The following is a 24,838-nucleotide window of genomic DNA, read 5'->3' as shown; positions in this document are numbered from 1 at the left end:
AAAAATGTATGTCTTAAGGATACAGGGTCCTTTTCCGGCTCAATATTATGTAAAAATCAACACTTATTTCTTTCAGGCACTGTTTATAATGTATGTTTTACAGGTTTTTTGTTGATATCAGGTAATGCAGCACACTTTTTAAACAAATTAGAAGTATTTTGAATATTTTGGAACCTGCTTAGGGTTATTAAAAAAATTACAAAGAAATTGATGCAATTTTTTTCCCAAAATGCTTCCTCAAATAGAGGTACCATTTAATCAAATGTTATACATTTGAAGGAGACCAAATTTTTATCAGATATGCATGACATGATGGCTGAGGTACTAGACCTATTTAATTCCACATATTATGTGTATTACAAGAATAAAAAATATTGCATCTTACATGTTAATTTTTATAATTTATTTCCTAATAAAAATGTTATTTTTCTATAATTTACTTGATTCTGCAGTAAAGATTAGGTCTACTACATAAGTATGGACTATTGCAAGTTACAGAAAAAAATCAGAGCAATGCTTTATAAACTTTAGGAAATATTTGTACCCTGAGGTTAGGTTAGGTTACGTTGGGTTAGGTTAGGTTAGGTTTCGGAAAAATACAACTAGCAGGAAATTGCGAATGAAGATATGAGTCCAATTAAACTGTGCCTCAGAACATTCCTAAAGCTTAGTCTTCATCTTGAAGCATTTCTTCATCTTCAAGCTTCCTCTTGACATTCCTTTTAGCACCTCTTGCTTCTTTTGTAACTTGAAGAGCGAATCTTTCAGCTTCATGCACCCGTTGTCTGTCACACGCAAGCAATTGATCTTCCATATTAGAGCCACATTTTATACCTACATTTCTCAGGACTTCCAACCTTCCTATCACTCTCTCACTGAAACATATTACTGCATCTAGTACACAAACGTTTATTGCATTTAGTCCTACAAAAATGTTCTTGGGTAATCTTTCCCATATGCAATGGTTGAAACTTTCATTTGTATTCTGAGAGCCCCCATGAAGACACTTACTAAGAAAAACAAGGTCACTCAGGTCTCTAAAAATTGGTTTTATTTCATTCATAACAGGCTCAGGAAGAGAATGCTTATAATGGTATAATTGACCACTTTCTTTTGCTTTTTGGTAAACACGCTCCTCCTTTAGGGCAAAGTCCGTCAACAGGGTGGTCATCTGTGGACAACTTATAAAGTAGGTGGTCCATACAGATTTTCTCATTGCTGTAACATCATTCAGAGGTGCAGTTCATCTAATGGCCAGTCTGCAATAATGCTCAAGGAGGTCTATTTCAGTTTCTATCAATCTGCCTCGGCCAGACAGAGATTTTCTATCAGATAGACCAATGTCCCTGGTGCCTCTAATATTTACAGTTTCTTCTACTGCACATTTCATAGATGCTTTATACACAACCGTCAAGGCACCTAAAAGTATTTTTATGTTCTTACTGAACTACTGGGAGGAGGAGGAAGGTCTATCAAACAACAAAACGTTTGAGCAGCCCCTTTTCCTATTGCATGCACTGCATACACTAACTTCAAATTCACATCATATGAATTATGCACAATGTTCAAAGTCATTTTTGAGGTAGATTTATTGCAGGATCTACACAGAACAACTAATTTTGATGCTAAACCCTTCCTGCTACTTTGTTGTTCAGTTATTTCCAGACAGCCTACACCATACCATTGTTTACATTTCGCCACTTCCTTTATCAAAGAAGATAAGATGCCCACATCATCAACAACAAATCCACTACAAACAGTGTCACTGTTAACACAAAAATTGAATAACCAGGTGGCGTGCCATGTGGGAGTTTCTTCCCTGAAGAACTGATACATAGGTTACTTTCAACAGTGTGGCTTGCTTGATTTGTGAACTGGTGACCGTGGAATTTACTTTTATTGAATTTCTTGATGAGTGGCATACTTCATATTTATTGCACACTAAAGGATACCTACTTCCACAAATATATGTAACACTTGGGCAACGAACATTCAGTAACACATGAACAAACTGCTTCAGTGAAACAAAGTAAATACAAGCAAAGATAATCATTTACAGACTCTAAAAACCTGCACTGTTACCAACATATACAATGTATCATATGTATAATTGCTGGAAACACAAAGTTCACAGTTCTTTTCGAAATAATACTGGTTTTTGTAACAGAAATAAAGGGGACGTGGCGGCATACATGACCGTAACTTTAAAATCTGGCATATATAGGTCATTTTTCATTTGAAACCCTATAATATATATATCAATGTAATCAGGAAAGACTATAGAATTTAATAAAGTCATAAAAAATTTTTCGATTTTTCGACCCTGTATCCTTAACTGTGATGAATGAAAATAAGTGCCTGGATGATTTGTCATTTTTACTGAAAGTCATTGTTTATTTTTTTTTATAGTTTACTTAACAGATCACTATCTGATCTCAAAACATGCTTCTGAACATTGTTGAAGAAGATTTTCATACTTAAGTTAGTTCCAAAAACCCCGTTTAAGAAGCCAATGTTAATGTAAGAGCCTTAATTGTTGGTAAGATCATATCTTCTTTTCTTCATAAAGAGTGATTTTTCATAAATAGAAGCTATTCTTTTATTGATTCCTTAACAGCAGTTTATGGAAAAGCAGAAGTTAATAAGTTGGTGATGGTTTTTTTTTTTTTTTTTTTGGTCAGAAACTTCACCATGACCTTAATAACGTCAGTCTAAATAGTGAGAGTAGTTAAGGGTTAATTATATAGTTGAGGATTGCATGAGGCACATGAAAATACTCCTCACATTAAAATGAACATTGTTAGTTTTGAATGGTATGATAAGATTTGGGTGGTGCATGGGATGTGTTAATTCAGAACTTGGATTAAACTTTATTTTTAATTTACTCAATCAAATTTAGACAGCGTAAGTGTGAATAGCACCAAGCAATATAGTGATAATGCATTGCTAATACAGTGTATAGATTAAGTTTCTAAGATTTCTTTGTCTTTTGCTAATGTATACTTTGACTTATTCCACGCCCCCTAAAGTTCTCATGGTTGATGTGATCTACAGAGCATGATGAATGAATGAATTGGGATTATTACACTTATTACACATTTACTCCCTAATGATATTTTTAGTTAACAATAAGAGTGAATTTAGGATGAACTGTGAAACTCAAAATCACTGCAATAGAAGTAAAATTAGTTCCATCTTAGATTGCATATGGTTCTGAATGGATTTTTATATTCTGGTACAGAAGTTGATTGCCAGTTGCTGACAGGCATCTGATAGCAAGTTGTTAACCCCCAGATATTCAAAAACAAAGCACAAGAGTACTTTATCGACCAGTCATTCTATAATTTATCACACTATTTAGGACTTCACTTCTCATGGTGTTACAACCACGATGCGTGGGTCTTAGCCTCTTCAACAAGTTTCCTCCACTCTGCCCCCTCCAGCACAGTTCTCTACCATTCTCAAACTCCGAGAGATTTTATATCTTCTTCCACATTGTCTATCCCCTTCTTTCGTGGCCTTCCACTCTGTCTTCTTCCAGTTGGCTTCTATTCAAAAACCTATTTAGTTGTTTATCCAGTACCAATCCTAAGGACTTGTTCAAGCCAAGCTGTTCTCTTATTTCTTATCATTCTTACAATGTCACCTCCATGTATGAGGTGATCCACCTCAGTGTTCATTCTCAATCTCCAGAAACCATTGTTATCCAGAACTGTCCCATAGATCTTGTGCAGAACCCTGCATTCAGGTATCTTGAGGTGCTGCTGATCAGCATGTTTCATATCTGTAGGTTACAACTGGCCTGACCATGAGCTCATAAATTTGAAGTTTCTGCTAGCTATTAATATTAGATCCCATGTAGTCAAAGTTCTGCACATGTTCAAGACTGAAACCAGCTGCTTATAGTTTATCCAAGTTATTATTTTCCTTCCTGGTGATATTCACACTTTTAGTCCTCTTCTCATTAATAGCAAGGCCTCTAGGTAGGATGGCTTCTTTCAACTCACCTATTTTCTCTCTAGGGAAACTTTTCTTCTACTACAAGTTACTGCATCATCAGCATATGCACATATCTGGGCTGATTTTGCATGTATGTAACCAGATATTTGAAACTTTTGATGGCTGCTTCAGGAGTTAGACTAAAAAACATTGTAAAGAGGGCTGTCTTGACTTCTTTACTAATGCTAATTTACTGAGTTCTCCATCCATTTACACAGCAGCCTTGCAGCCAGCCGATGTTGCTCCAGTTAAGTGAAACATACTTAGATGCTATACCAAGCAGTAGCAAATCATCCAGCATTTCTTCCAAATCAAGACTATCTATAGCCTGGTTGAAGTCTACATAGAAGTTATGAAGCTTAATATTATGCTCAAATGCCTTTTCATGTATTTGCCTCAGCACAAATATCTGATCTGTTGTTGACCTATTTGGCCTTTCAGAAGCATGTTTGATAAGGCTACGTGATGAAACAGACCTAATAAAAGTATGAGGGTTGCACAGTTTGCTTCTGTGAATAAGTTAAAAGACAGTAAGCACCTGTTTCCCAAGGAAAATATCTACAAAGGAACTGGAAAAAAGCAGGAACAAATGAAGCAAACCAAACAGACCATATTCTGTTAATGAAGATGTGGGCATCTGGTATAGAAAATGTGCACATTTTTGGTTTGCTCCTTAGAAAAGGAGCTTGCTGCAATTCTGACCATTATCTAATAGGAGCCAAAATGAGGCAGAAACTTGCTATGGCTGCCAAAGGAAGTAGTACCAGAATAAAGAAATGGAATTGTAGAACAACTGAAAGATACGTCTACTGTTCAAAGACTGTTAGAACTGATCGTGACTGGAGTTACAAATGAAAGATGGTGAACTATTAAAATTACCATTCCGACAATAGCATATGAAATACTGGGAAAACAAGCAGATTAAGATACAAAGGCTAGTATGATGATTAATGCAGACAGGCGGTGGAAAAGAAAAATGGAAGCAAGACTGGAATGCTTAAACTGAAAGACTAGATCAAATCAGGCATTATACAGGGTGAGTCACTAACTATTGCCACCAAGATTAACTCCAAAAGTATGATAGGAGCTGAAAAGTTTGTGGGACAAAAGGTGCATGGGACAATGGGGGCCATAGTATGATGTTGGTTTTTTGTTGCTAGGTGGGGTCGTTTCAGACATATGAAGGTCAACTTTTCTTTTTTTTTAATGAGATGCTATAGTTTGGTGTTTATTTTCTGATAGCGGCTATCGAGACAAATCCAATGATGTGTACCAGTAAGGTCTTTGAAGGTCAACAAAGGTCAAAAAGGTGGCATGACTGTCCATTTACAGAAGGTGTTCGAAGTGATGACCATTGGTATCAACGCAGTGCTGCAATCTTCTTATAATGGATTGAGTTGTATTCCTTATCACTTCGGCACTTATCGAAGCACATGCTCTGACAATTCTCTCTTCATATCTTCAGGTGTAGTTGGAATGTCTTTATAAACAATGTCTTTTACGAACCCGCACAAGAAAAAAATCCAGAAGCATCAAGTCTGGCGAACAAGCCGGCCATGACACATCTTCTCTGTGTCCAATCCAATGATTTAGGAATTGTCTCTACACATTCTGTTCCTTGTTCCTAAAGGTATTTCTTCCAATAACAGACCTAATGTTTCTTGCAGGAATGTGGTGTACTTCCTACCATTAAGATTTCCTTCAATGAAATAGGGGTCTATTATTCTGTCCTCCAGAATCCCACACCATACATTCACCGACCATGGTTTTTGGTGTGCAACTTGCCACAGCCAACATGGATTTTCAGTTGCCCAATAATGCATTCTATGCAAATTAACATTTCCATGGTTCATGAATGTAGCCTCGCCAGTAAATAAAATCAGATAAATAAATGTGTCATTCCTCTGAATCTTAAGTTGAGCCCATCGGCAGAATTCAATGTGATGCATACAATCTGTTACAATTAATTCTTGGTGGAGACTGATATGGTAAGGATGATATTTATAGCGATGCAGAACACGAACAACACTGTTCTGGTTCATGCCAGAATCCCTTGCGATTTGATGTGAACTAACACAAGGAGCTCGAACCACAGTGGCAAGAGTACCAATTTCTATTTCCTCATTAGTAACTTTCCTTTGCCGGATATGTTAAAGCTCCAATTTTTCTCAATTTATCATACACATATTTAAATGTATGACATGTAGGGTGAGTACATTGAGGATATCGTTCAGCATATATGAGAAGCATATTGACTTGTTCTTTGAAGGAATACTTCGTGCACATTTTCTTGATTCAATGATACTAGTCTTACCATTCCTATTAGTGGTGTATTGCAAAACCATTGAATGACGTTTACATGTCAATGGCATGTGAGATGGATATGCTGTATTCGGCGAATATTTACTATTTGCACTATATACGAGAGAGAACTGTCAGAGCATGTGGTACAATAAGTGCTGAAGTGATAAGATTGCCACTCAATCCATGAAAGAAGATTGCAGCACTGCATTGATAACAATGGTCATCACTTTGAACACCTTCTGTAAATGGATGTTCATGCCACCTTTTTGACCTTTGTTGACTTTCAAAGACCTTACACATCATTGGATTTGTCTCGATAGCTGCTATCAGAAAATAAGTACCAAACTATAGCATCCCATTTAAAAAACAAAGCCGACCTTCATATCTCTGACATGACCCCACCTAGCAACAAAAAACCAATGTCATATTATGCCCCCCCCCCCCCCCCCGGTGTCCCACGCAACATTTGTCCCACAAACTTTTCAGCGACTATCATACTTCCAGTGTTATTCTAGGTAGCAATAGGTAGCGACTCACCTTGTATAATGGAAAGAGTATAGAGGCAGCAAGGATATGCAGGAGAAAAAAAGGGAAGCATAAGGATAAAGATAGAGGAACTGGAAGATCACTATCAAAGGAATGAGAGCAGGATGTTTTATAAGAAAGTTAAAGAAGGAACTCAAGAATACAGACTGAATATAAAAGCATGTAAGGACAAAGAGTAGAATTTTCTGACAATAAGCAAGATGTTCTGGATAGGTGGAGAGCATACTTCAAGGGGATTCTGGAAGGGAATTCTACCAGGTGTGTGCAGCCACTCTGCTGCACTGCAGATCCAAAGATAGAAGAGTCCATATTAGAGGAGATACAGAAAGTAGTGCGCTGTTTAAAAAACTATAAAGCACCAGAAATGATGGACTAACGGCAGAATTGTTGAAAAATGAGTGAATTGGTCTCCATAAGCGAATACACAAATTTATCAAATTAATATGGGATCAGAGAAGAATCCCAGACCTTAGGGGTAATCCAACTGATTCATAAGAAATGAGACAACACTTCTTGCTGAATTACCAAGGAATTAACCTGCTGAATCTAACTTATAAGATTCTCTCTAGTATTATCAATAATAGGCTAGTTCCATATGCAGGAGAGATTCTGGGGGAATATCAGCGTGGATTTTGGCCTAGTAGATCAACACTATTTAAAACTCATCAGTGGAAATTCTGGTTAATACTAATGTTCTAATTAAACAGGTTTCTGGGTTTTTCAATTATTAGCTATAGTTGTCTTTGCAGTCAGTGGTTTCATGAATGCTTTACATGAATGCGACACATGAAGTAATAGATAAAAACGGCAGCTGTGTAGTTTTGGAGGAGGAACAGTGTCTCTTGTTTGAAGTAACTGATTTACAGAAGTAGACTACAGTGGCAGCTTCTCCCTGTTCTGCAGACTTGACTCATTTTACAGCCTTGAATAATCTCTTTCATAATGGAATTAATACAATGTGGTGTGAATAAATGAATGACTGAGATGCAGGTTTGGAATTACTAGGCAAGTCAGGAAAACAAATGAGAGAACAAGAGATAATTGCAATGAAAATGAAGTACAAGCAGGCAGGATAACTAAACAGGAAAGTAGATGGAAGATGGACCTAGAACATTTCAGAAGGTGACCTAGTGGAAAGAGGAAGATGACATTAAGCAGCATGCAGTAGCAGCATGAATGCATACTGCTGAATACCTTTATCTAGGGAAAAGCCTAGAGGAAGCCTTTACACAGAAGTGGATGTCAAATGGCATATAACCAACATAGAGACAGATTGAGAGGCCAGCACTTACCTCCAGGAGATGAAAATTCTGCTACTGGTGATAAAAATTTTCAAAATAGAAAACAGTAATTCTATATGAATGTCTCATCAGCTATAGTAAGATTTTGTCCTCCTAAAAGTAAGTACCATACAACTCAGCCCCCTTATTATTTTAGCTATGCAGTATCACAACCAAGCACATAGATCACACAAAACATATCAGTGAAAGCGAGAGAAATTTCTCTAAGATGGGAATAAAAAGCAAATAAGAATAATGTTGTAGAAAGTTGTCAGAAGGGCAATGGAGATTTTTAATCACATTTTGTCTCCTATGTACTGGTAACTTAAGCAAACACGGAATATGAAAATTACATTATGAGATGAAGAATGAAATACATAACACATGTTATGCATGAGAATATCCTAGGATTAGCAAGAACAACAAAATAAAATATCACAGATAAGCAATTCTCATGACTTAAATACATTGTCAAGTGAGTGGATTCTTCCAAATTTCAAATAAATTCAGGGTGTTTCTAAAAATATGTTGGATTAAAATTAGACAAAATGTTTCATAGGGCATATATCCTGCAGTGTGTCAGTAAGGGTGAGGTATGGGTGTAGTAAAAATGTGGCACAGATATCCCTATTGCAACATTCTGCAGTGACAGATTTTCTGTAACAACACCTGTACAACCTCATATGAAGTACAAAAAATGTGCCACTGCAATGTACCTCATCATTTGGTTCACAACTGATGACATCCTAGTCAACTTCAGTTTGAGTGTAATTTGCTTTTTTAACAACACCTATCAAAGACAATACTGGTTCCCATGAGCTCACTGAAGTTAAGCACTGGCAGGCTTGGCTAGCACTTGGATGGGTCAGCATCTGGGTCTGCTGAGTGCTGTTGGCAAGCAGGGTGTACTCAGCCCTTGTGAAATCAACTGAGGGGCTACTTGATTGAGAACTACTGGCACCAGTCACGAAAACTGACAACGGCTGGGAGAGTGGTGCGCTGACCACGTTTCCTTCTGTATCTGCATCTGGTGATGCCTAAGGGTTGAGGGTGACACGGTGGCCATTCAGTATCATTGGGCCTGCAGTGTTTGTTTGTTTTTATACAAGACAATGGGACCCAGAACTGAAATATTATGCATTTATCTGTTTAGTCTCCTGATATTAACCTACAGGATGTCTGGTTATGGAGTCACCCAAAAAAATTAATGACATGAATGATCTGAAAAAGTTATGTTAATACCTGTAGAGCTGTTCAAGTGGATATGGGTATCATCAACCTGCACCAATTATAAAAGCATGTTTTAATGCACAGTGAAGATTTTGTGATTTTGTTTATTAATATGGAATTAAAGCAAAGATCAATATTGAGGTTAATTTTAATGCTATTATTAGTCATAGTTGCATTGGAGTTGCTTTTGCCCTCCATTATTAAAATAATCCAGTTCCAAAGGGACTAGTCTGATAAAGAATCTGCACAGTGGTGATTCTTGGCAATACTTTGCATACATGAAACATTGCCAACACTCACATCAAGCATAAAAATGTTAGGACTGACTGTGACTTTGAGCAGAACCCTTTGACTCTGTATGCCACATGTGAAAATACCAAACAGGTAATTATATTAAAGAGAAAAAACTTCTATGAACACATACATGAGTTGTGTAAATATTTTTCCCAGAAACTAAGGTGTGGGGTTTTGTGTATGTGCTTGTGGGAACACTGTATACCAACACAGATGAAAGTTTCAGATTTACAAATTGCACCAGCCATCCAAAAAATTATGAGACAGATTTTATTCCTTGTGTATAAGTGATGTCACCATCGTAACTGTGGTGGCAGCTCTAACTAACAGCTGTAGATAACAGATGTGCATTTGACTACTCAGTTTTTAAGTACATGTTGTGTGGCCATATTGTGTCAAGATTGTTGTATCACAAATCACAATGGAATAACACATCTAAATCAAGTGTTCAAGGCATTCTCCAGAATGTTTTGAAATAGAAGAAAGTGTGTGTACAAAGTTCGTCCTGCACGCCTTGACTCCTGAACAAAAACAGTGATGCATTGACACCTGCTGTGACTGATTGCAATGCAAAAAGCAGACAATTTTTTTCTATAAAAAATCATAATGGTTGATGAGATATGGTGCTATCAACATGAACCTACCATAAAAACATGAAGTGCAGAAATTCACATGGAGGGTCAACACTTTGACAGCTTAAGAGACATTCAAGCCAGTGAGATGTGTAAGTTGAGCAATATGCCAAAGAACGACTTTTCTCACATTTTCACATTGTATGAATGTCCTACACATTATAGTCAAGTAGGGGGAGACTATGTTGAACACTTGAAGCATTAAAGTTACCATCTTAACTTTTCTCTATTTTTTATTTATACAACCTGGAAACTTTTTAGACTTACAGAGTAGATAATAAATTATCGTATTATAAGCACAGTGCTACCAGCAACATAGAATAACTAGGTACAGATCTTAGGCTATTAGGACTGAGGGCTTTTTTTAATTAAAAATCTGAGAAGAACTTTTTTTGTGATATTTCTGGTCTCATCACAACCACTCATGTTACCATGGGAACAAGGGTTTTTAAGTTATAGGGTAGGGTGTTTAATGAGACAGAACAAATTCTACTATCAAGAACAAAAAGAAATAACAAAAGTTATCTTGTTAATTTGTTTACACTAAAGCTATTGTTAGCATTGCTCATTGTTCTTCTACATGTGGAATGAATTCAAATCTGTGTACAAACTGAGTTGCTACATATCTAATCGTATGCAAGACATCATTTGACCATTCATAAAAAATTGTTTGGTTGACTATGAAAACAGTTTTATTATGTGTGCAAGTCTTATGAATTATGGCTATGTACCACTAGGTATCTAAAGGCCTTATTTACAAGTCAGTTAAACTTCTAATCACAGACCTGCATTAGTATATAGTTTTTAGCCAATAGTAGAGTGGCTATCTTGGACAGCTTCCGGACTGATGGTGAATGTGCATAGGGGATGACACTACGAAGTTCATCCAAGGCATCATTAAGATCATGCATGCGCCGTCGTTCACGCGCATTGATGTTCAGTCGCACCAGCTTTCCCTGGCGGGCTTTGGCTTTGTTGGCAGCCCCAGAGGAGACACCTACACCATTATTGGGGATCCCTGGAATGTTCCCACGTTGTTGCTGTTGATTTTGGTGTTGCTGATGGTGATGTGACCTACAAACATACAAATTTTATTGAAGTAGTATATTACTAAATTATCTTTGTGTTTCTAAACAGTGAACACTAAAATAACTTAAAAACTATGGAAGTGAAGTTTTCATTCTGAAGAAAGTCTATACTTTCTGGAAACTTTTATCTCATTTATGAGTTCTTTATAACAAGTTCACATGTTTCAAAGATAAAAATTAGTATGATATCCCAGAGTTCAAATTTATATGTAAGATAAAATCACCAGATGTCTCCTCAGGTTTAAATATTCACTGAAAACCGTATGATGCAATAATATATGGCACTTATGCTGATTAAATTCTAAGAACTTCTTTAAATAGTAAAACAATGGAAATAGTGGGGGTAATCACTCTGGGACTGAACAGCAGACATGCCCACGAATGAGACTGAGCTCACTGCAAAGTTTTCAGGCTAAGTCCTCCCTCAGAGTTAAAAGACCAATAGTCACAAATACTCAGACACACACACAGACACTGAAGGGAGCAGAGAGTGATTTCTTAATATAGGATACTAAGATACTCGGTATCTCCTAGATGGAGATGTCATAACTCCTGCATTGATTTTTTAAAAATGCAACAATAAACTTTTTTAACAAAATTTGAAAGGTCTTGAAAAGAAGAGTATAGTGATACAAACCTTGTTAATGTTAGCCTTCAAACTTTTTCAAAATATCAGGGGAATTGTAAGGCAAGGTGACTGGAAGGAACTATTATGGTATAAACGTCAACAAGAGGGGCACTCATGCTATAATCTGCCGTTTTACCAAGCTTTTTGACTGCTATTTCCTTCCACAAAAGCTGCTCCCTAAAACATAAGGATGTACATACATTTGAAAGAATTTTCCTAAATCCCTTCTAATCCTCAAGAAATTAGTTATAGCTCCATTTACAATAATCTTAGCTGAATCTGTATTTAAATTGTATGAAGTAAGGCCAAGAGGAAATATGTGTTACCTTAGTAGTGTAACTCTATCTTGTTGCTGGCAATAGCTGATGCTAGCTGCTGTGGCTTTTAGTTGTAGAACACCGTCTGAGTCTTTTTGCAAAAGGATTAAATCCCAGGTATAACAAGCACTGTAATGCTGTACCCATATTTTAAACAGCTTTTGAATGCCATTAAAAAAGTATACCATTCCATTTAAAAAAACCCTACTTGTATAAATATTTCCATTGCTAAGAAAATTACATAACCTGTGTGTACTATCATTTCTGAAAAACCTCATTTTCTTATCTGGCAATGGTCATGAAATAAAGGGTTGCTGCACCTGTTGCAACAACATGTGTTATTTCATATGTTACACTGCCTTTCATGTTGCAGAATTTACCACTGGAGGAGTTGGAGTGAGTGGCAAAAAGACAAAAACCAAGAACAATGGAGAAAAAAATCAAAATTTCATGAACAAAGCAAGGATTATTTGGAAAATTGTTAGGTATTGAAGCAATAAGCTCAGTAATGTACATGATATTCTTTTCCATGACGACAATAGCTGCAAGAGAAATTGTGTGTAATACACATCATTGGCTGCTAAATTCAGTGAACTATTCCTAACAGTACTTGAAAACCCAGGAACAAGAAAGCACCTATCAAAGGCACATCTGCTAAACTTGCTTTGTCAAGCATGCATACTCCACCACAGCAGATGCCAAATCCTCTGTCAGAGAGATCACAAAAATCAAGTCACTACAAAATAGTAGCTCTCTGGCAGACAAGATATTAAGGTCATCTGATGACTTGGTAGTGCCACTAGCAAGTTATCTATGAAAAACGATGAGTGAAGACTGTAAGACTGAAATATGAAGTAGTAACACCAATTTATAAATGTGGAGCTAAGCAACTGATCTCTGATTACAAACCCATATCCTTCCTCCCCTGTTCTCAAAAAGTGTCAATAAGGAAATTTACAGAAGAATACTGAACCATATTTCTGAAAATAGTTTTCAACAATAGCTCAGGTTGGCTACCATAAAGGTTTCTCTCCTGAGAAAAACAATATCCAGGGTGAATCATCTAAAACCTGCACTGCAGATATTGTGGAAATTGGAAGTGCTATTGATGTACTATACTTAGAAAGTATTTTTTGTCCAGACATATACTTTTTTAAATGGAACTATGCCTACTGATTTAAAAAACTAAAAATTAGGTAAATTAAAATGTCAGTGGTGTTTGTCACAGGATTCTAGTACAATTCATTTTTGAGATATCATAGTTTGAAAAGTTTCCACAATGATACTTGTTTCTGCCATTCAACTTGCATAGCTGCTAGGTACGATGTTGTTATGTTTGCTTAAAGCATTCTTATGTGTCCCTGTGATAGTCCAACCAGTACATCATGAGTGGACGATGGGATTTACCAATGCAGAGAAAGCTGACATGCTCATGGTGTATGGGGAATGAAGGAAGAAAAAATGGTTCAAATGGCTCTGAGCACTATGGGACTTAACATCTGTGGTCATCAGTCCCCTAGAACTTAGAACTACTTAAACCTAACTAACCTAAGGACAACACACACATCCATGCCCGAGGCAGGATTCGAACCTGCGACCGTAGCAGTCGCGCGGCTCCGGACTGAGCGCCTAGAACCGTGAGACCACCGCGGCCGGCAATGTAGGAAGAATGCAGTTCATTCTTGTACAGTGTATGCGGCAAGATATCCCAGCCATCTTGGCAGTTATTTATCAGCCTCTTAAACAAGTTATGTGAAAGCGACAGTGTAACACCTAGACAACATTTTTTTTTTTAAAAAAAAGGTAAGTGGTATGAGTCAGGCAAGTGTCCAGTGCATTCTCCATTGACAAAGATTGCATCCCTATCACATCTCTATCTATCAAGAGCTGCATGCAAATGACTGTGAGAATCATGGTAACTTCTGTGTATTGGCTTTAAGACAGGATACTTCAGATATATCATGTATCTTGTTTAGCGATGAAGCCACATTTGTCAGTCATGAACAGGTAAACCATAGAAACATGCATTATCGGCCTGTTGATAATCCCCGTTAAGCTTCATCAAGTGGAATGTCAGTGTCCATGGAATGTAAATGCAAGGTGTGGGATAGTGAACCATCAACTCATAGGCCCACTTTTCATACACACAACATTGAACGCACATAAGTATCGCACCCTCCTAACAGACCATCTTCTACAGTTACTAGAAGACATTTCTCTGCAGACTAGGAGGAACCTCTGGTACAAACATGATGGCTGTGCACCCCATAGTGCACAAAGTACTGCAGAATGTCTTCACAGATTGTTTCCAAATTGTTAGATTGGATGCAGAGGACCTGTAACTTGACTGGTCCGTTCCCCAAATTTGACAACTGTAGACTTTTTTCTGTGGCAAAAGCTGAAAGACATTGTTTACAAGGACATATATAATACACCCTATGATATACAATGACATATTACTGCAGCCTGCTTGGACATGACCGCTGAAATGCTAGCACGTGTGCAACAATCGTTCCATACCAGAATGTTCAAATTTTCAAATGTGTGTGAATTCCTAAGGAACCAAACTGCTGAGGTCATCGGGCCCTAGACTTACACACTACTTAAACTAACATATACTAAGAACAACACATACACACACCGATGCCCGAAGGAGGACTCGAACCTCCAGCGGGAGGGGCTGTATACCAGAATGGAAGCGTGTACTGCCGCTGCTGGTGGTCAGTTTGAAAACAACCTGTAATGGTCAATTGACTCATTATTGGTCAGAATCCACATAACAGTCTATGCACTTGTGGTTTTCTTTAGTGTGAGCTACTACGGGTATTGTACAAGTGTTGGTGTGACAATTTTTCAAAGTAGTATATCTCCTAAATTACTTGCACTTGGGTCCTGCAACCAACACCTCTGACGTTCTAATTTACCCTACATTCAGTTTGTTAATGTCAATAGGCATTGTTCCATTTAAAAAGTGTATGTTTTCTCAAAAAATGCACTTCCTAAGTGTTATTAAAATCTGTTGATTGGTTAACAATATGAGCCCCTGACTACCAATCCATTCTGTGAAAACCGCACATAAACAGCACTTTCCATTTCCGTCTTTTTTTGGTGGAAGTTTTACATGATTCGCCCTGTACAATCTCATGAAGTAAATTCTAGCAGAACTAAAATAAACTGTTGGCATTTTCTGAGACCATGCCAAGGTCTTTGATTGGGCAGGTATTAAAATTCTACTAGGAAGAGTAAAATGGTATGGCTAATGTGGTATTCTTTTATTTTACTTTTGAATATTTTTGGATTTTCAGTTTCCTGCAAGATGTCTCCTGGCAACCTGTTATAATATTTTTCAGCAGAGTATAAAATTCTTATCTTATTAATAGAAAACAGAGGGTCACATTAACAAATGACACAACATGAATAAGATTAAATTCAGAGTGGAGCATTGCAATATGACTTTGAAGGGGTGACAAACTGTTCCTGCATGCAACAGCAGATTGACATCATAGAGAGGGAAGTGGTTGTCAGCCTGAAGTTCAGGTACTGTAGAGCAAGAAGACATATTCCAAGTTCAAAACCACTTATTTAACATGCTGGCAAAGAGGAACATTCCAGCCAGCACTCCTGAAACCCAAAGTTGTCAAATCAGGGCTTCTGAAGAACCTTGTTAAACAAGAAAACTAGGACAAATGAAGTCTTTATCGCTCATTGGTGACACCCTGCCATTCCATTCTGCTGTGAGTTCTGGGATGAGAATGCTGCTTTTGGATAAATACTAACCAGCCAGCTCACATATATACCGCCCCCTCTCCACCCCCGTCAGATTCTCATTTTCAGATGTTAATGGTATACAACAGTATCTAGGTGCATGTACTTGCAGTACAATATGACGCAACTATTCGCCATCCTTGGACTTTGCTGCCCTTAGCTACAGGCCCCCACCTGAGCTGAAGTCTGCATGGTGTCAGGTTGGTGTCTCTGCATCACTGGATCACATGCTGGATGACTACCTTCTGTTGTCAGCCCCCTTTCTTGTGGATAGTGCATTCAAGCCTAGGACAACTTGCTACTCAGCTACATGGTTGCTATCATCCAACCTGTAGGAGCCTCTGTTGGTGCAGATCATCACCTGGACGGACACACACCATCATATTCTGTCACGCTGGGCACCAAGGTTTAAACACTGTCTATCTTGTTGCATTGTTGCTGTGGCCATGGAGCAGCTGAGCTACAAGGAACTGCCATTGTCATCCCTCACTGATGGCACAGTGCTTCTGACAAGCCTCTATGAATGTGCAGATGTCAGGAGCTGCAGCTTCCCATACATGTCACCTGACAGGTAGGCAAATCATGCTGCACACCTGTGGCCTCCTATGTCATGAGGTGAACTACCTTCTCTTCAGCTGTGGCTCCATCCTTGTAATTGACACGAATAAAAAACTATTATAAACAGGGATGTTTTGCTGGTGGTTCACCATATGATTCCAGTCACCACCATACCTGCAGCCAACATCCAGGCAGGGAATGGCACTCTAGCCTGATTTGCCATAAGCTGATAACTTTTTACTTCAGGGTCATGTCCCAACCCCTGCATTTTGGCATCAGAAGTGGTCACTGCAATAGAAAAGCTACCAACTGTGGAGGAAAAATGGGGCTCTGAGAGCTCTACATTTGGATGTCAGAAGTATTTCGATGTCAGCAGCTGCCATTCATTGTGAGAATGCTCCAGCTATGACATCACCTCAGCTCTGAGTTGCATCTTTGACGGTACTAATATGTTGATGGAACTTGTTATTTTTATTGCCTCTTATGTTCCTGTGCTAAGACGTAGGAATCTGGAGGTACAGTTTTGAAAGCAGAAGGATGTGCGGATTTGCCTCAGTTCAAGGGTAACACTAGAGAAGACTATTTATGGCCAATGGGATGCAAGCAGTGTAATTTGTCAGGCCGATAGTTGCCATATACTCGGTCAGTACCTGTGACATGTAGTATGTGCTGCTGTTATGGGCTTGAGACACATCAGTGTTCGGGGATGAAATGGTTGCTCATTCATTATTTGAATTATTTCTATTCTTTTGTGTGTTCTTTGTTGTATCTTTTTTTTATGGATAAAGTTTTCACTGATGGCATGTGTCTAATTGTATTTGTACGTGCAGTGTGAAGAAAGATAGTGTTCTCAAAAGCATAAAAATGTGTGTTAGTTTAGAATGGGCAATGAATAACATGGTGAACAAGGAGTATGGCTCATCATTGTGAAGCATGTAAAGTAGTAAGTGTGAGCAGCCATTAAGGTGGAAAGATACCACAGGGGGCTACCCTGGATGAAATGTTACAAATTTTAGTGGCCCAAGTAGCATGGTTACAAGCAGAAAGTGCAAGTATGTCTGAGGAAAGTAAAGGCTGTGGGAGCAGACCAAAAAATGGTTCAAATGGCTCTGAGCACTATGGGACTCAACATATATGGTCATAAGTCCCCTAGAACTTAGAACTACTTAAACCTAACTAACCTAAGGACATCACACAACACTCAGTCATCACGAGGCAGAGAGGAGCAGACCAGGCAGCTATAAAAGAGAAAGTAAAAGTTGAGGAAAGGAACATAGTTTGCACAGTAGAATTACTCCAGAGTACGGGGAGAAAAAGCAGCAGGAATGGGACAATTGGTTGTTTGAAAACAGGCACATGTATGGTTTAAGATGGCTCAGGGCCAATGCCTACTGCGCAGTTTCTCTTAACTCACGTGTCATTAAAATGTCAAGAAGTATGTATGCCCTGACTAGAATCAATAATGCAGATAATAAGATTAAAACTATATGGGATGTTGTCCAATGGGAGACAGGACAGCTAGCTGCTGTAGAAGATACCACAACAATTCAACTAAATCATTAATGTTGTGACTGATAATTCACAAGTTGTGATCACTTTTAACCATCGCTTTCTAAATGTAGCAGCAAAAATATGATTAAATAGTTCAGGTGAAGAAGCAAGGGAATATATTAAAAAATTCATTTCACAAAACTTTAAGCAACTACAAGTAGTGATAAAAATTCTAAAAAAACAAAAGCTCATATGATGTTGATCGAATTTCAAATGAATTCTTAAAAGTTGTTCTAACTTAATAAGTAATGTCCTTAGTGACAGGGCCAGTAATAAAATGTTTTTGCACACAACCAAGTTATCATTTGGCACGCCACCCCCCTTCCCTATTTTCCCTTGCACACTTTCACTCATGTCAGTTTCCACCACTAATTGTGATATGCACTGTATACAAAACTTGCATTTCAGCACTGCTGATGCTCCTCTCAATTGGATGCCCCAAACGGCTGTTACTAATTGTGATACATCCTGTGTAGAAATCTTACAGTAATGGCACCTCTGGCACTCCTCTCGTCTTGGCACCCCAAGCAGTGGCTTGTGTCACATGTGCCGTAAAACAGCCCTGCTTAGTGATAGACACAATGAATCACTGGCATAAGGAAATTTTTCAAACAGGTTAAAATATGCAGTCGTTAAATCTCTTCATAAGAAAGGTGACAAGAAAGACTTCAATAATTGTCATTCAATCTCCTTACTGACATATTTTTCCAAAATCTTCAGAAAAGTAATGTACACAAGAGTAGTTGCACATTCAGGTTGAAACAATTGACTTAGAATATCACATTTGGATTCTAGAATGTTTGCTCATGTGAGAATGTTATTTATACATTCACTCATCAAAAATTACAAGCATTATATAATAAAATATCAACATTTGGAATTTTTTTTGTTATCTTTCCAAGGAATCTAATTGGGTAGATCGTGTTACACTCCTATAAAAACTCAAGTTTTATGGAATTGATGGCTGTACGCGTAGGTGATTTGAATCATACTTAACAAACAGAAAACAAAATGTTGTGCTTAAATTCAAAGAAAGTTGGATATGTAAAAATGTTTAGTGTGAGGGGAGAAACTGTTGTGACAGTGCCACGAGATTTAAAAGTGCCGCTACGTCAGTACGCGAACGCGGCGATAGAGGCGCTCCGCAGCTCGGCCGAGCGCGGGAGCGCCACCTGGCTATGAACGGCGCCGGCCGCATGTCACGGCACGGCAGTCGAATGACAGATACGGAGTTAATAGCATGTAACCCGCTATTGTTTCTACTTTTGTATATCCACGCAATTTATTAGTGATTAAAGGTTATAACACTTTTTGGCGACGAGGTCGGATATTTTTTTTCCTGCGTTGTGGAATTGTGTGTTCGTGTCGGGGCAGACATGGAACAGCTTATGCAAGCGCTCATTGAACAACAAACACAGCTGACGGCTGCTATTCAGGCACAAACACAGCTGACGGCTGCTATTCAGGCGTTGTCGACGTCGCTTACTCATCGTCTGTCTTCCTCTTCTCCGCCTCCGTTCCCTCCTTCCGACGAGGCCGCTGAAGACTTGGAGGATTATGAGAAGCGTTTGCGGCAACACTTCTTGGCTTTCGGCGTTGTCGACGCTCCTATGTGTAAGTCGTTATTTCTATCTTGGATTTCCCCACGGATCTATCAGCTGCTATCTCAGTTAGCCCTTCTGTGGGAACCTGCCTCTCTGTCCTTCCAAGAAATGTGTGAATTATTGTCTAACTATTACCGAAAAAACACCCACATCGTTGCCGCCCGCGTGGCGTTCTACCGGTGTCGTAAACAGCCCCATCAATCTTACCGGGCTTGGGCGGCGGAACTACATGGTCTGAGTAGGAAATGTCAGTTTGTCACGGACACTCATCATGAGTCTTATGCTGATTCAATGGTTCGGGACGCTATTCTACGGCTTGCTCCTGATAAAGAAGTTCGGCAACGTACCTTACAACTGCCAAACCCGTCGTTGTCGGAAGTTCTCAGCATCGCTCAATCTTTTGAAGTGTCTCACGCTGCTGGTGTGATGTGGGCGCTGTACAGACTACTTTCGACGCGGACAATTTGCCTGTTTCACAGGGGAACGACGATGTGGCGGCGGTTCACTCGCGTCAACAACGTCGCGTTGGGCCACCACGCTCGCAGTGAAAACAGCAACCACAGAAGCAGGTTCGTTCCGCACTTCCTTCTTGTCCACGTTGTTTCGTACAGCATGACAGGGCCGCGTGTCCAAAACGTTGGGCCACGTGTAATTCATGTAGGAAAAAAGGCCACATTGCTTCTGTGTGTCAGTCCCCTAAAGTTCCTGTCGACGAGGACGAGGCATCGGACATGGATGTTAACTGTGTGCTTTCTCAAACAAATAAGTTGTTTGTTACTGTTCGTGTTCTGGATAAAGACATTCGCATGCAAGTGGACACTAGCTCTGCAGTAACTCTCATTAATTCTCGCACGTATTTGGAGTTGGGCTCCCCTCCCTTGTCTCCCGTTACGCGAAATCTGCGAACTTATAATAAGCAGAAAATTCCTATCGTTGGCCAGTTTGATGCTTCCACTGCCTACAAGTCTGTTGTTAGGCCCCTCACGTTTTATGTGGTGGATCATGCGGGCACGGAAAACCTGTTCGGTTATGATACTTTCCAGTTGTTCGGGTTCTCCATTGATGATGTGCACCTCATATCTGAGGATATTCCGTATCAACAGGTGGATGGATTGTGTTCTGAATTCTCGTCCGTGTTCTCTGCTGGTCTGGGTCGTGCCAAGGATTCTGAAGCCCACATTACTCTTAAACCTACAGCTCGCCCTAAGTTTTTCCGGGCACGCCCTATTCCGATGGCGTTGCGTGCACCTGTCAAGGCTGAGATAGACAGGTTAACAGCTTCAGGGATTCTCCTTCCTGTTACCTCCAGCGAATGGGCATCGCCAATCGTGGTGGTTTCTAAACCAAACGGGAGTCTGCGATTGTGTGGTGATTTTAAAGCCACTGTCAACGCTCGGAGCCTCATTGACACTTATCCTCTTCCCCGTCCTGAGGAGTTATTTACCAAGCTCGCTGGGGGCCAGTTCTTTTCCAAACTTGACTTATCGGAGGCGTACCATCAGTTGCCGTTGGATGCGTCTTCCAAGGAATTTCTCGTCATCAACACTCTTTGTGGGTTGTATCAGTACCAGCGGCTACCGTTTGGCGTCGCCAGCGCGCCGGCCATTTTTCAGCGGTTTTTGGAACAGCTCACGGCCTCAGTTCCCGGCTGCATCAACTACCTGGATGACATTGTTGTCACGGGGGCCTCCACTGAGGAGCACCTTCGTAATTTGTGTTCACTGTTTCGGGTTCTGCATTCGGCTGGGTTGAAGTGCAATCTGGACAAGTCACAGTTCTTCCAACCCTCCATTGTTTATCTTGGTTTCCACTTGTACCGTGAGGGTATACGTTCTCTACGACAGCACGTTGCGGCCGTTACCGCTCTATCCCGGCCGTCTACGGTCAAAGAATTTCAGGAGTTTTTAGGCAAGATTGCTTATTATCACAAATTCATTCCATCCGCGACGGCGGTGGCTCATCCTCTGCATCAGCTGTTACGCAAAAACGTTCCTTTCTGTTGGTCCGACGAGTGTGAGCAGGCTTTTGCCCGCCTGAAGGCTCATTTGCAGTCTGCGCCTTGTCTTGCCACATTCCGTACGGGTCGGCACTTGGTTCTGGCGACTGGCGCGTCACAGTATGGCCTAGGGGCTGTTCTCGCCCATCGGTATGAGGATGGGTCGGAACGACCCATCGCCTACGCTTCCAAGACCCTCAACGATGCCCAACGGCGTTACTCTCAAATCGAAAAGGAGGCGCTCGCTATCATTTATGCTCTAAAAAAGTTCAGCGTTTTTTTGTCTGGTTCTAAGTTTCACCTCATCACCGACCACAAGCCGCTGGTCTCTCTGTTCAGCCCCTCGGCGTCGCTTCCAGATAAGGCAGCTCACCGCCTGCAACGTTGGGCCTTATACTTGTCTCGTTTTCACTATGAGATTCACTATCGCCCCACGGCCCAGCACGCCAACGCTGACGCGTTGTCGCATTTGCCGATGGGCCCCGACCCGGTTTTCGATCGAGATGAACTACTCTGTTTCCACATTGATGAGGAAGAACGTCGTGCGGTCGAGGGTTTTCCACTTACAGGTTCAAGGTCGCGTCGGCTACTGCGCGGGACCCGGTCCTGCGTCAGGTGATCGGTTTTGTTCAACGGGGTTGGCCGGACAGGACCAAGGGCCGGGCATCGGATCCCCTTCGCAACTACCATGCCTTGCGCCTTCGTCTGTCTGTCTGTTCGTGAGGGGGGTGTTCTTCGCAAAGATGTTCCCAAACTATTGCATGAAGGCCATTGGGGGATTTCTCGGACTAAGTCCTTGGCCCGCAGGCACGTTTATTGGCCCGGTATTGATTCGGACATCGCCCACATGGTCGCTGCGTGTGGTCAGTGTGCTCAACAACTGGCTGCACCCCGTACAATGCCCTCTCCGTGGCCTGATCCGGCGCAGCTGTGGGAACGGGTGCACGCTGACTTTGCCGGCTCCTTCCTCGGCATTTATTGGCTACTGTTGACGCCTTCTCGAAGTTCCGTTTGTTGTTCGATGTCCGTCGCCCACCACTGCGGCGACGACGCTGGCTTTGTCCAAAATCTTTGCGCTAGAAGGTCTTCCATCCACGATTGTCACGGACAATGGCCCTCAGTTCTCTTCGCAGGCCTTCCGTGATTTTTGTACTGGACAAGGGATTCATCATGTTACAGCACCGCCCTTCCATCCGCAATCGAATGGGGAGGTCGAGCGCCTTATCCGCACTTTCAAAAGCCAGATGAAAAAATTCCTTAGTGATTTTTCCACAGATGACGCTCTGTTGCAATTTCTGAGTTCTTATCGCTTCACGCCTCTGGGTGATCGCAGCCCTGCTGAACTCTTGCATGGCCGCCAACCGCGCACTCTACTGCACCTGCTTCACCCTGTCAGGCCTTGTACTGTGTCCTCTAGTGCGGGAAAATACTCGGTGGGCGCCGACGTGTGGGCACGAGGGTATGGATCTCGCCCTAAATGGATTCCAGGGGTGGTCCAGGCTCTTCGCGGCCGCCGGCTTTGTGAAATACGTACGGACGACCGCATGGTTGTTCGCCATTACGACCAGATGCGTCCACGAGTGGTGGCCACGCCGGTGCCACCGCCCCTTCTTTCGCCTCCACCAGCCCGAGAAGCCAGTCCTGTCTCTGCTGCCGATCTTCCGTGCGTGTTGCTGCAGCCGACGTCGCTACCGCTTCCGAGTACGCAGGAACCGGCCCCAGTCGCGACGCCGCCTTTTCCGGGACCCATCTCGCTGGAGCACACCCCTAGGTCCACGACACCTATGGATGCTGCTCCGGAGTTTTGACCCATCATCTCGTCCAGGAGGCACGTTCCACGCGCAAGCTTCCGTCCTGGACATTTTCGACCATACTCTCGTGTTTCTCCACGGGATCTTCTCGGGGCCTCCCAAGAGGCCATTGATGTCTCCGCACTGTCCGTGTCTCCAAGGAAGTGAGCGTTTTTTTTTCAAGGGGGGAAAAGTGTTGTGACAGTGCCGCGAGATTTAAAAGTGCCGCTACGTCAGTACGCGAACACGGCGATAGAGGCGCTCCACAGCTCGGCCGAGCGCGGGAGCGCCACCTGGCTATGAACGGCGCCGGCCGCATGTCACGGCACGGCAGTTGAATGACAGATACGGAGTTAATAGCATGTAACCCGCTATTGTTTCTACTTTTGTATATCCACGCAATTTATTAGTGATTAGAGGTTATAACAGAAACTACAAAGAGAGTTCCTTAGGATTCAATTTTGAGTCCACTCCTATTTCTTATATAGGGTGCGGTAAAAGGAATGTAACCAGAAGTATAGAGCAGAAAGGCAGCATCAAATGAAGGGATTTGAGTGTAGGAAATAGAGGTCACCGTCGCATATTTACAGCACTACATGCATCAACATCAATTCCAGTTTTGTGACAGTCTTCAAGTCTGAAACTTGTTTGTTTGCCAGATGTAAACAAACTGCACTCTACACACTGTTGCTAGGTGGAACTGATGTACAATGCAAAACACTGGTTTTAAGTACCCTTTCAACATATTCATTTCGTACAGTGGACCAAGTAGAATAGGTACCAATGATTAAGTGTTGTGAAGCAGCAACATGAAATATTGTTTCACATGGAATGAGCTAAGTGACATGCACTAAACCTATTTCACTGCTTACTGCAATGCAATGGCGGCTCATAGGATTTACCAGGAATGTTATCCACATCACAGACTGCCTCAGAATCATATTTTTGTGTCAGTTGACAGATGTATGAGAGAGATCTTTTTGGGCTAATAAGTATGATACAGGCAGGAGATGCACTATTTGTACAATCGAGTTTGACAAAGATGTGTTACATTGCGTACAGCAAGACCCAATGACAAGTATCAGATGAATCGCTCATGAACTTGACGTGGACTATCGTCATGTATGGCATGTCATTCATGAGACTGGTCTAAATCCTTTCCAGTGACAAGAGGTACAAGCTGTAGGTCCAGGCTACTTCCCTACGTATCTGGAATTTGTTGATTAGTCCCTAAAATGAGTAGCATGACAGTCACA

At 40.8% G+C, this 24,838-nt stretch overlaps 1 protein-coding gene across 1 annotated transcript in view; it reads right to left on the bottom strand.

Moving 5' to 3' along the window:
- LOC126262763 (class E basic helix-loop-helix protein 22) overlaps window positions 1-24,838 on the bottom strand; it is a gene marked incomplete at its 5' end in the record, with an annotated part of 73,451 nt that overhangs the window by 25,739 nt on the left and 22,874 nt on the right. The window contains one exon of the mRNA XM_049959576.1: window positions 11,071-11,359. Within this exon, the coding sequence (XP_049815533.1) occupies window positions 11,071-11,359 (289 nt within the window). The remainder of the gene's footprint in view (window positions 1-11,070; window positions 11,360-24,838) is intronic.

This window comes from Schistocerca nitens, chromosome 6 (genome assembly GCF_023898315.1).
Source record: "Schistocerca nitens isolate TAMUIC-IGC-003100 chromosome 6, iqSchNite1.1, whole genome shotgun sequence".
Lineage (NCBI taxonomy): Eukaryota > Metazoa > Arthropoda > Insecta > Orthoptera > Acrididae > Schistocerca > Schistocerca nitens.
Note: the sequence above shows the minus strand (reverse complement) of the source record. Positions and strands in the feature narration are given on the sequence as shown.